This window comes from Vicia villosa, unplaced genomic scaffold (genome assembly GCF_029867415.1).
Source record: "Vicia villosa cultivar HV-30 ecotype Madison, WI unplaced genomic scaffold, Vvil1.0 ctg.000726F_1_1, whole genome shotgun sequence".
Lineage (NCBI taxonomy): Eukaryota > Viridiplantae > Streptophyta > Magnoliopsida > Fabales > Fabaceae > Vicia > Vicia villosa.
In genome coordinates, this window is record NW_026705326.1 from 551022 (window position 1) to 563831 (window position 12810).

The following is a 12810-nucleotide window of genomic DNA, read 5'->3' on the forward strand; positions in this document are numbered from 1 at the left end:
CCCAAACAAAATGAGAAGGCAACACGGAAGTGGCGGAATAAAACCGTCGCCTTGCAAACCTGTTTGAGGAGCTCACATTCCACCGCTTCTCATATAGAATAAGATTAGGTCTATTATTTTTAACACATAAAAAATTCATATAACTACACGCTAGTTATATATTAAGTAAATATATACTCAATCATAAGTAGAACTTTACTTTATATATATTTTTTAAATATCTTTTAATTATTTTTACTCATAACATAATATGATAAAGTACAAAGAATGATACTTCCACCAAAGAAAAAAAATATTCGTTTAATAAAAAAACTATTGCACTTCTCAAAATGATATAAAAAACACTGTATCCATCATATTCATACCCTCAGCTACGTTACAAATCGGAACCCCCAAGTAAATAATATAGACCCATTTAAAGGTCAACCTATAGATATCATACCTTTCTCTTTCATTGTCTTCTAACATTATTAGTATTATTTGCTGGCTCTTTCTAACTTTATCTAAAAGTCTTGTTTATGTTCTTGGCTAATAATAAAGAATTCATTCACACATCAAAAAATCAAAACGTTCTTTTTAAGTCTTGAAATCTACTCTGATTCTGATGAGTCATTGAATTCCATCTCACCTAAATTTATTATAAATGAATATAAATACAGGTGTGTTATTGTTACATTTTTTTCATACACTGTGTCCCATTACACCGTATATAAATAACAAGGTACTAACATATTTTTGCACGGAATTAAAAAATAAAAAATAATTAAAAAAATAAAACTAGTACATATTATGTATAAAGATACAATGTAGGTGTTAGAATTGTTGTACAAATATGTTTTCCAATAAAAAAAACATTGTTTATGAATTTTTATAAAGCAAATTTTGCTACACTTGCCAAATAATAATTGCATCATTTTTACATTAAAGCCATATAGCTGCATATTTAAATATGAAAAGAGAACCTTAAAAAGGCCAAATACCCATACTAAAATTGGTTATAACTAGCTTAATGTTCGAGTCATATGATTCCCCATTAAGAAAAATTCCAAAAACAAAAGTGGGCAGGATAAGATCCATATTGCCTTGGCTGTATGCATATTATCATCAAACGACACAAGATATTATAAATATTAGTATATTACTATCAATGTCAAAAGTTGTAAGAAAATTTTGGCTACATATGACAAGTCCAAACAAAATGATATTGGAATTCTTACTAGAGTATATAACGCACCTCCTCTAAAACCCATTATAAAACTTTCCAGCATACTAATTTATTCAATATTTTAGATTTGGTAGAATATAAGAATATTACCCATGGTTATAAAATTTCTTAGGCTATCTATAACCAAAATTTTGAAATTTTCACCATTAATTACCACCGTATTATTATCACAATTTACAAATATACAAGAAACAAAAATAGTGATACAATATCCCGCTAAATCAACTCACTTAGTAGCTGTGCAGCGCAAATTCAAATATACTGACATTTCACTTATTTACGTTTAAAAATATGTCCTTTAAATATCTCTAGGATCCACAAAAATGGAGATTCCGGGCACCGATTTAGTCCAATCACCAACACAATCATTGCTATAATCCTCCACAAGTCTTTTGATGCACCATAAATCCTCGGCGCAAGATAGCATTTTCCAGTGAGGTATTCCAAACCTAAGTGGTTCACATGAAGCAACCTCAGTAGCCACAACCCCACAGCCACATTCCATAGCCATATTATGCGCAAACCCACATAAAGCCTTAACCATCTTAACAACCTTTGGGCCTTCCCCACCAAGCCCATACAAAAAATGAAACCCAAACGGCCTAAACAAATCCGGAACCGACGGCACCTTCAACCACGGAAAAGCCCGGTCCAAAACCCGCGTCGTCTTAGCAAAAGCCCGCTTCAAACGCGACGCGCCACGTACTTCCAACCTAAAAACTTCCTTAGAATTCCAAACACTTAAAACGGCCCAAGAACAACGCGGGCCCAACAGAAACCTATCAGGCCCAGGCCACGTTTCAGCATCGTAGGACCCACTTGGTACGGCAAGAAAAGTACCGAGACTGAGTTTATTATTCACAACCGAGTCAATGTCGCGAGGGAAAAACTCGGTGGTGGAGAAACGGTTACGATAGAGTTTAACGGCGTCTGAAGGGGTTAACGGAATGATAGTAGCGTTTTTTGAAATTTTAGTTCTGTGAGCGTAAACGGGGTTAACGAGGATTGACGGCGTACGGAACTTTGAATAACCGCATTTTTCTGTGAAGAGTTTAACGGACGCTAAATTTTCACTTTCCGTTGCCATGTATGAATATTCCGCGCCGTTATCTTTAAACCACGCTTCCATTTTCTTTACCAGCTTCAACGCTATTCCCATTCTCCTGTACCATTAAAAAAAATAAACTCTAGTTAATTATTAATTAACACTATCAATAATATTAATTTATTAGCATTGAAGATAATTATGATTATATTAATATGATACCGTTGATTAGGAGAAACTCGAAGGCCTAATATGTAAGCGAGTTTGGTGTAAACTGGGATTTGTTTAGTAAGAGATGTTTTTGATCTTGAGAGGCTTTTACCGCATGTGACTGTTTTGATGCATCCTCTTATCATTCCTACTATCTCTTCACCGATTTCAGCAACCTGTTCGAACCACACACATAATTTATTTATGAATCACTGACACCAGAAACAACACGACACCAATACTGACACGTAGACATTAAATATAATATTATGAAAGAATAAATTGTTGAATGGAATAGTGAAAGTGAATGGTTAGAGGTTTATATACCAGCATGAGGAAGGAAGGTGAGTTACGGAGTCTGCAAATGGGGTCACCGAGCATGTCGGTGAAGAGAGAAAGTTTATTAGTGGGACCAACTTCGCATGCGTTTTCGAGTGTTACTACTCTTTCTGTGTCTTTTTTAACTTGGAACTCTCTAACAATTACACTAGGGGATTCATCAGCGTCAGCCATGTTTGGTGGAAGAAAATAGAGTGAGTGGTGGTGGTATGGTGGAGAGAGAGTTGTAGTAAGAGTGATGATGGTAGGATTGCGAGAGAATGGGAATATATAAGAGACTGAAAGCAGGGGTCAAGTAACATACGCGACGATAAGTTTGCACAAATTTGGAAGATATCTAGTCTGTTATATAAATAACTAGAGAAAATAAGAAGTGAAGACGACGGGGAGAGAATAAGACAATGATAGGTATTAATTAGTTTTTATTTAAATAATACTCTCTATTGTCTCATTAAGAAATTATTATCTTTAGTTTCTATGAAATTTGTTCCGAGTGAGCCAAATGTCCAATAGAGTGGGCTCAATACTAAGATAAGAGAGTGTTATCTCGGCAAGTTTATTGTAGGTAGAATCTCGTCAAATAATCGGACACAAGATCTTAGTTATTCATGTATCAACTACACTTAAATTTGATCGGATGGGCTCCCGCTTCACTTGATGTGTTAGACGAAGACAATTTTAACTATTTGTTATATAATAAAGGGACGGATCAAGAGATTATATATTGATGTGGTTAAACAGGAAAAAAAAACTACTTACTACTCCATCTAGGACCGGCCCAATCAACACAGAGGTCCTATTCTACTTTTAAAAATGAGCCTAAATTTAAAATATAAATATAATTATAATAATTAAAAAAAAGATAAAAATTACATTTATGTATTAATTAATAATATATTTAATTATAATTATTTTGAGTTTTGATCTATTCAATTTTTGTATTTGTGATTTATTGAATTTTTATTATAATATTTTATTTATTTTGATTAATATTTATGGAAAAAAATTAAACCTTTTAAAATTTTGGGGCCTCCCAAAATTTGGGGCCCTGTGCTGTAGCACTTCCTGCCCATACACAGGGCCGGCCCTGTCTCCCTCTGTTCCACAAAGAGTGACTCAGCCCACCATTTGACACATATTAAAAAAAGTGTAGAAAAGTAAGAGAGAGAATAATATTTTTACTATAGTACCCTTAATCAAGTATTGGAAATTGTGAAAGTTTAATTAATTAGAGGGTAGAATTGAAAAAAATTTATTGAAAATTGAAATGGGTCATTTATTTTGGAATACTAAATTATTCTAAATGAGTCACTCATTATGGGACGGAGAGAGTAAATTATATTGAAAATAAAAAATAATATTGTTTAATGCAATACATTAGAGTAAAAATCATATATCATCCATTTCTTTAAAGTGAGCTAAAATAACATCATTGTTAATTGTTATAAGAACATCCTTTCTATAAGAGTTACAATACGGTCATTTAATCATTGAACACTCATTCTGTTACATAGTTGACTCTTCACAAACTTCATAGCTGAAAAAACATGTTTCACGCTTGCCACACTCTGCCTTTACTTGTGCCCTCCCATGTCAAGAAATGACCCCTTAAATAAAGAGTTAAGTGACTCGTCACTCCCTCTAAATGGCATGCCACACCTCAATAGAAACTTAATAATTATATGGGATGTGTATACACGAACACAATATTCAACATTTATTTGCTTAGTTTGATTAACAAACGCGACCTTAATACTTTAGGTTAGGTTCGTGAGAGCATAACCCATATGCATCCAATCAACGTGAATATTGGAAGCACTAACATGATTAGTCAATCTTTGCGCATTCTTCTCGTCACCAAAACTGTCTCCCACAAATTGATCTCCCTATATTTAGAGACATCTTTAAACAAAAAACACGACAAACAAAATGTTAGGTCCTTAGATTCACTATAATCAATATAGTCATACAAATCAAATCAATTTATGCAAAATCGGCGTCTTTGTTTACCTTGAATAGGCCAAGAAAAAACGAAATTTTGAGGAGGTTGATGACAACTTATTTTTAAATAAGTCTTCCTTACCTCATTTTGGATGTCACGATGATAACTTGAAATTGGAGGCCAAATTTCTGGAATCGTTTCCAACAATTCATAATCAACAACTTCGATACTCTCACTTGGATGTTGAGTTTCTGATGCTTCAAGATTAGCCGAAGAAGTAGCTCTGTCACTAGAAAGTGTCGGGAAAAAACTTCCTCATCCTATAAAGAGAACAATGAAACCATTTAAAATAGTTATTCATACTAATATTATAAAGAGAGCGTTGCAACTAGTTAATTATAAAGGAAATCATTTATGAGAAATTAAGAATTTTTTTTTAATAAATTGGGGTTTTAGGGTTCAGTTGAAAAAGGACAAAAAATAAGGAGAAATTGAAATACTCATTATATCTTAGATTTTCAATCATCCATAAATAGATGTAGCCAAGCCAAATGAAAAATATTGGAGAAAAAAATGATAGATTAACAATGAAAGGGAGAGTGAAATGTAAGTGAGGTTTGAGAGGGGAGAGAAATATATATATATATATATATATATATATATATATATATATATATATATATATATATATATATATATATATATATATATATATATATATATATATATATATATATATATATATATATATATATATGGTGTGGATTTAGCCACACTCTGCCTTTACGTGTCTATCCATGGTCATATATATATATATATATATATATATATATGCTCTATTACGTGCCATGACATATATTATCTCACTTTCCCACTTATAAATTGCATTTTTCTGGTAAAAAGTTTGGATGCATTTATGATTTTTGTAATTCTATAAAATAAAAAAACCTTGTATTTCTATCGCCTGGCATGCCAATGGACTCTAGCATTCTCCTTCCAAAAATATTTCTTCAATTTTGAGAGAACTGTCCAAGGACAATTGGGCTTCCTTCTCATGCAAGGCATAATCATTTCTGTAACCCTTCAAACTAGTCTTATCCTGAATGAGCTTAATTTTATCCTCAACATTCTTAATATTGTCTTGGAAATTTCCAAAAGTATTCTTGCTCCAATCTTTAAGCTTACCTTTAAGGATATAAAACCTTCTTTTAAGCACATACATAGGGCAGCCAACAACTTAAATATTCCACGAATTGGCTATAACGGTTTTGCAATAAACATGTTTAACCGACATCTACATAAACCTAAACTGACAAGCTAATATGACATTTTGACACTAGAAAAATATGCAGAGGAAAGTGGTATCACCATTACGGTAAAAACATATAACAACGATTGTTAAAGACCTATAATGACGGATGAACAACCGTTATTAGGTAGGGTGTGGTTGTAAGTGGATTATTTACAATCATAGTCTATTGCTCATGGTGGTAAATTGGATAGTGCGCTACATACAACCATGATTATATTAAACAACCATTATTGTATGTCTTTTAATAAAATTTACAAAAATGCAGCAGTAGAACAACAACAACAAGAACAACAAGAATAACAAGAACAATAACAACAACAAGAACAATCACAAGAAGAAGAAGAAGAAGAAGAAGAAGAAGAAAAACAACAACAACAACAACAACAATAAGAATAACAACATGAACAACAACAAGAATATTAATAATAACAAGAACAACATTAACAAAAAAAGAACAACAACAACAACAACTAACATTGCTAACTCGTACCGTACTTTCCTTGTCTTATTCAAGTTAGAGAAGAGATGATGGAGTTCTGAAATTTTTTAATGAAAGAAATGATGTTTTCGAGTTTTTTTATGAAAGAAATGATGTTTTGGAGTTTGGTTTAGTGGATAAATAGAGTGTCGTAAATGAAAGATAGTGTTTGGAGGTAGAATATGAAGTTCGTATAAATTGGAAATTCATCTAAGTTTTAGGTTTCACGCGGATCCCTGATACATAGTGTCTTGAGCGTTGATAATCATTAAATGAACGACCAAGATTTGTTTAAGGACGGTGAAGAAACTCAATAAGCGCGCTACATACAACAACAATTGAATTAAATAACCGTTGTTGTATGTCTTTTAATAAAATATAAAAAATGCAGCAGTAGAACAACAACAACAACAACAAGATTCAAACTCATTACAATGCGCTACATATAACAACGGTTGCATTAAATAACCGTTGTTGTATGTCTTTTGATAAAATATAAAAAATATAGCAGTGGTACAACAACAACAACAATAAGATTCAAACTCATGCCATGCGCCACTTTTTACCACAATTGGAACTTTCAACCGTGGTGAAAAAGTGGCTCTAAAATAAATTAAAAACAAACTGTAGGTAGGTTTTAAACTCATGACCAGGCCCCACTTTTCATCACAGATGGAAGTTCTAACCTTGGTGAAAAGTAGACTTAAAAATGAAAATAAAAAAGCCTAATTGAATAAATTCTACCACGGTGGATCCTTTGATTGTGGTCAAGTAAAATTCGGTGGCATTATGAAAGGTAATTTTGGTAGTAGTGTTTAATCTATTCCTGACTAGGGTCGATACAAACTTAGAAGAGCAGAAATCTATCCACTTTTGGTTGCAAATTGCACGATCACGCCTCTTTTAAGTGTGATGAGAACCTTTTCTGCCATTTTACCAAGTATAAAAAACTTTTGAAGTTGGTAAACATATCAATTAATTTGTCTCTAACTAGTTAAGAAAATCATCCACGGGGTTCCTTGTAGGCTGGTGAAAGTCAAATTGTGTTGAAGTCCCCTAGGGAATATTCAGCTGAGAAAATCCATTTTGAAGAGAATTCTACAAATGTCTTCTAGAGAGTTAGTTAGTATATACACGACAATCAAAACTGCTTATTATGTTTCTTGATAGCAAAGGAAACTAGATGTTCATCAATGTCTGTCACCTTAGGGTCCAAGACCATTGAGTAAAAAACACAAAATATTAGGATCACAGATACCCCTATTATTAACAACAAACAACTTTAAATTGCACCTATTTAACCACTTTACAGATGAAATTACCAGAGATTAATCACTTTAAATTACCCAAAATATTTTACACATATTTTCTAATACCTTTTTCTTATTATTTAACTATTTATTATATATATTTCTTAATTTTTCCATTATTTATTAACTACATATTTAATTTTTTTTTCTAAATGACTATTTTTATCATATTTTTAATCTTTTAATTTTTATTTATTTAGTTAATATTTTACTAACATATTTATTAATATTTTTCTATTTGTTTTTAAAACAATATTTATTTATTATTATTATTATTATTATTATTATTATTTGAATGATTGTTTCAAAAACATATTTATTATATTTTTTCTAATTTTCCCTTATTTATTCATTACATATTATCTTACTTATTTATCTATGTACTAATAATATATTTTACTAAATTACTAACTTATTTATAACTTACTTACTAATTTATTTTTCTAGTACTTTTACTTTGTAACTTACTTACTAGTTTATTAACTAACTTATTTATTTATTTATTTATTTATTTATTAAAACATATTTAATTATTTATTTATTTATTTATTTACTAACAATATATTTACTAAATTACTAACTTACTTACTGGTTTATTTATTTTAATATTTTTAGTTACTATCTTACTTACTTACTTATTAATTTAATTTTTATATATATATTTTTTACTTACTAACTTATTTATTTACTAAATTTTTTATTTATTAAAAAATCTTGGTAATACCTCACTGTTAAAGAGTAGAGAATACTAGCATCAAGACATTATGATTGATATTGGATATATCAAAGTAGTTCAAATACAACATAAGCGCTACACTTAAAACATAGTCATGAGTCATGACACATCGAAACACAAGTACACAGTGGAAAAATACAATTGAATAATAATTATTCAAAATTTATCTTCATTTAGCATTTTCGTTGCCTTTTCCGTAACTTTATTATCTGAAAAAAACATTAACATGGGATGAAACAAAAGCTATTAGTGGAATTCTTTCTAAAACTAGAAAATTTCTCTCAGGCTTATCTAAGGTATACACTGATCTAACTAAATTATCAATAAAACATTTTCCAAAGGAAAAATCAGAGAATACTCATCATCTCCCAATTCCTTACCAAAATAAGACCATAGATCCCACACACTATAGAAATGTCATGGTAATTACATACCCCTATATGACCCACAGACCATAACCACAACAGTTCCGCACATCCGAGTACAAATTTTAGATAGTCAACATTCGTAATTTCTCATTACTAATAATCTCATAAATGTTGTTCTTCTCACTTGCTTGTTCAATAGTCCAATCAACTCTAAATCTCCCTTGAATTTATCTCTTTCAAGTAGCTTAGGTAAAAAAAATGGTAATAAAACTCGAGAAAAATATCAATTCATACCATTTCTATGATTATCATCCACATGCAATCACTCATAATGCTACCACATGCAAAAACTCCTAATCTACTTTACTCAAGATTAAAGCCTAAAGTAAGAATCTCACATTTGCTTATTGCTTATGGATTCAAGAAGAGGATTAGCTAATTGAGAGTTTTGATCTTGTTGCTTCCACTTCAAGCTTCTAACTATCCCAAATGCAAGAGTTCCTTCTTCCACATTCTTCTTGAAAACAAGGGTTTGGTATAAACTCTCTCTTATGTCTCCTCTTCTTTTAAGTGGAAGAAGACATAAATGATTTTCTAATGTAAGAAGAGAGTGTGTGAGGAGGAGATAATTAGGGAAATCTATAATATCATCCTATATGTACTTCATGCATAAAGACTAATTTTTCCTCTTATAAGTTAGGCATGGAAAAAAAAATCTAAACTCAATTTTAATTAGGTGCAGGAAAAACCCAATTTTTAATTACAGAGGCGGGGTGAGTACATGGGCGGTTAGAACCAACCCAACCCCCGCCTCCACCTAGTTCCCGCCTATTAAATTTAATTTATTATCCTTTTAATATCTTTATTATCCATTATCCATTTATATTTCCTAATCTCATGACATCAAGTTTATTAGTATTAGTATTCATTTTTTAGAAAATATAGATTAAAGACAAACTATTATGTTTATTCATAAAATACGTATTAAGTTTCATTATTGATTTTCGTTGTTAAGGGAAAATATATATAGTTTATGCGAGTGGGGGCAGATTGGGACGAGCAGTTCAATCACATTTATGACTCTAATTCCCATGTAGTTTCTCTTGGATGTGACGCTTCCCATTAGGGCTATTCATGGTATGGTTTACTATGAAAATCAAACCGAACCGAAATGAACCATAATAAAAATGAACTCGGACTGAACCGTTTTAATTTACTTAAAATTGAACCGAACCATAATAATTGGTTTGGTATACCGTTTCAAAATTCCGAACCGTATCGAACCATTAAAAGTTAAATTTTCCCAAACCGAACCATTTATTAAAGAACCAAACCATTAAACTATTTTTAACTTTTTTATAAAAATAAAATAAAACTTTTTTTTGTATTTTTCATTTTCAGTTTCGGTTCGGTTCGATTATAGTTTCGGTTCGGTTCGATTAACAACCCTACTTCCCATAACACTTTCAACAATAATATTTCCTTGCTTTTAAAGGATTTTACTGCATAATCCACCAATTGACTTGGTTGAGGTTGAAAGGCAAGATCTAAGGCAAGCTCTACCGATTATAGAAAAAAGGTTGGAAGGGGCATGGTATAAACTTCCAGAGTTTGGATACATGGAATACATCATAAAGTCTATATGGAGGATGTGGCAATGCCAACTGATATGCCACCTCTCTTACTCGAGCTATGATTTGAAAAAGTATAAAGTACCATGTGTTTAGTTTCTTCATCTTGAATATTCTTTGCAATCCCATCTTAAGAGTAACTTTCAAGAACACATGGTCTCCGTCTTCAAACTCTAGAGGCCTTCTACGTCGATTTGCATAACTCTTTTGTTGGCTCAAACTTTTCCTCAAATTTTCTTGTATTTTCTTGATCTTCTTGATAGTCTCTTGAATTATTTTGGAACCCAAAATCCCTTTGTTTCATAATTCTTACCAACACAAAGTTGTCCTACATTTCCTACCATAAAGAGCCTCATATGGTGTAGGGCGGGAACTAGCATCCTTCGCCCCCGCCCCCGTGATTAAAAACTAGGTTTTCCCTGCTCCCGCCTCAAGTTAAATTGATTATTCTCTCTTATGTTTTCCCTAAACTCAAGTTTTATCATCACTATCAAGTAGGGTTTTGAGTTATAACAAGAATGGAAGCTTAAGTACATTTCTTAGATGAATTGTGGATTAGTTGTAATGTATATTACGACCGTAAAATTTGGGTTCGAGGAATTACGGGATAGGCGTATTGTCTGTTACGGGCGTAAAAGGCCCGTCATCCCAAAATATTGATTTTGAATTCCTTTTCTAATACGGGTCAGACCATATTATAGGCTAGTCGTAATTTCATATTATAATTGTAATAATTCCTATAAATGTTACTCTCATCACCTGTATGTTCAACAATTCAACCAACTCTTAATCTCCCTCAAACCTATCTTTTTCAAGTATCTTGGGAACAATTTTTGGCAATAAAACTCAGGAAAAACATCAATTCACACCATTTCTATGATCATCATCCATATTCAATCACTTTTAATGCTACCACATGCAAAAAAAAATCATAATCTTTTATACTAAAGATTAAAGTCCAAAGTAAGAATCCCACATTTTCCTTTTTACTTATAGATTCAAGAAGGGGATGAGTTGATTAAGAGGCTGATCTTGTTACTTTCACTTCAAGCTCCTAGTTCCTTCTCCATCCTTCCTCTTTAAAACAAAGGTTTGGCATAAACTTTCTCTTAGGCCTACTCTTCTTTATAAGAAAGAGATTTCTCTCCTATGACCTTATTCCCAAAATAGTCCTTGGGATCTATACTCTACCTAATCATCCAATTTTAAATTCCAAGTGAATAATTCAACAAAAAGGTTTGGGATATTACAATATTTTACTTATTTACTAACAATATATTTTTTATTAATTTACTAATTTATTACATGTTTTTTGCCCTTATAAAAGACTTTTTTTTTATAGAAAAATCCTAACAGATCCTCCTTTATTACAGCAAAATCAAACAAAAACAATAATAATATTAAATAGAAAATCCAATTTACAACAAATCAGTTTACTTGTCATTCAAGTCACGCATGCCAAGCCTACTTCTTAATGAACAAAATGTCTCTAACTTGAATGGTCTGGCCTTAATGTTAACAAGTTGCTCATCTATTAACCAAATTTATTACACCATCCACTGTAAGATCTCTTAAGAAATGAAGATTTTCCTTGCATCACATGATTCTTGGACCGTTTGATGTTAGAATTCTTGGCACAATTTCTAAGGATTAAAATAATTAAACAAAATGAAATGAAAATTACGATTTTAATTGATTATCCGTATTATTATTATTATTATTATTATTATTATTATTATTATTATTATTATTATTATTATTATTATATAATTGATTATTCGTATTAATTATTAAATAAATAAATGAAATTTGTGATTTTAACTGATTTTCAAATCCGGTATTTAGTTTATTGGATCAACTAATTCAGTTCGAATCTTAATCGCAGTTGTGAGAGATAGAATGGTGATCTTCCCTATTAAATCAAACACAAATCACTATTAAATCAATTAGCGATCGATATATATTTTTATTGTAATAAAATAAAGAGTGAAATCTCATTTTAGTCCCTCACAAAAACTGTAGAGGTCAAATTAGTCCCTGAGAAAATAAAAGTTCATATTAAATCTCTTACAAAATTTAACCGAGCCATGTTAGTCCCTCTACTAATAATTTTTTCAAACCGATTTTTTTTTACTTTTGAATGGTGACTGAACTACCAGTGAAGACTCATTTTAGTCTCTCACAAAAAAGGGAGAGTCCAAATTATCCTAAATC

General features: G+C 31.1%; 1 protein-coding gene across 1 annotated transcript; it reads right to left on the reverse strand.

Moving 5' to 3' along the window:
- Positions 1-1374: 1374 nt before the first annotated feature.
- LOC131630730 (probable N-acetyltransferase HLS1-like) lies at positions 1375-3114 on the reverse strand. Its single transcript, XM_058901481.1, has 3 exons — positions 2808-3114; positions 2493-2656; positions 1375-2388 (listed from the first exon to the last, which is right to left on the reverse strand). Exons 1-3 carry the CDS (start codon positions 2991-2993, stop codon positions 1524-1526), a joined length of 1215 nt encoding a protein of 404 aa, XP_058757464.1. The 5' UTR covers positions 2994-3114; the 3' UTR covers positions 1375-1523.
- Between the last annotated feature and the right edge of the window lie 9696 nt (positions 3115-12810).

Excerpts from the sequence above, each read along its gene's own strand:
- LOC131630730 (XM_058901481.1), bottom strand. The coding sequence starts at position 2,993 with ATGGCTGACGCTGATGAATCCCCTAGTGTAATTGTTAGAGAGTTCCAA. Across the intron at positions 2,657-2,807 it reads CACCTTCCTTCCTCATGCTG|GTTGCTGAAATCGGTGAAGA; the intron begins GTATATAAACCT and ends TGGTTCGAACAG. Across the intron at positions 2,389-2,492 it reads CGAGTTTCTCCTAATCAACG|GAGAATGGGAATAGCGTTGA; the intron begins GTATCATATTAA and ends TTAATGGTACAG.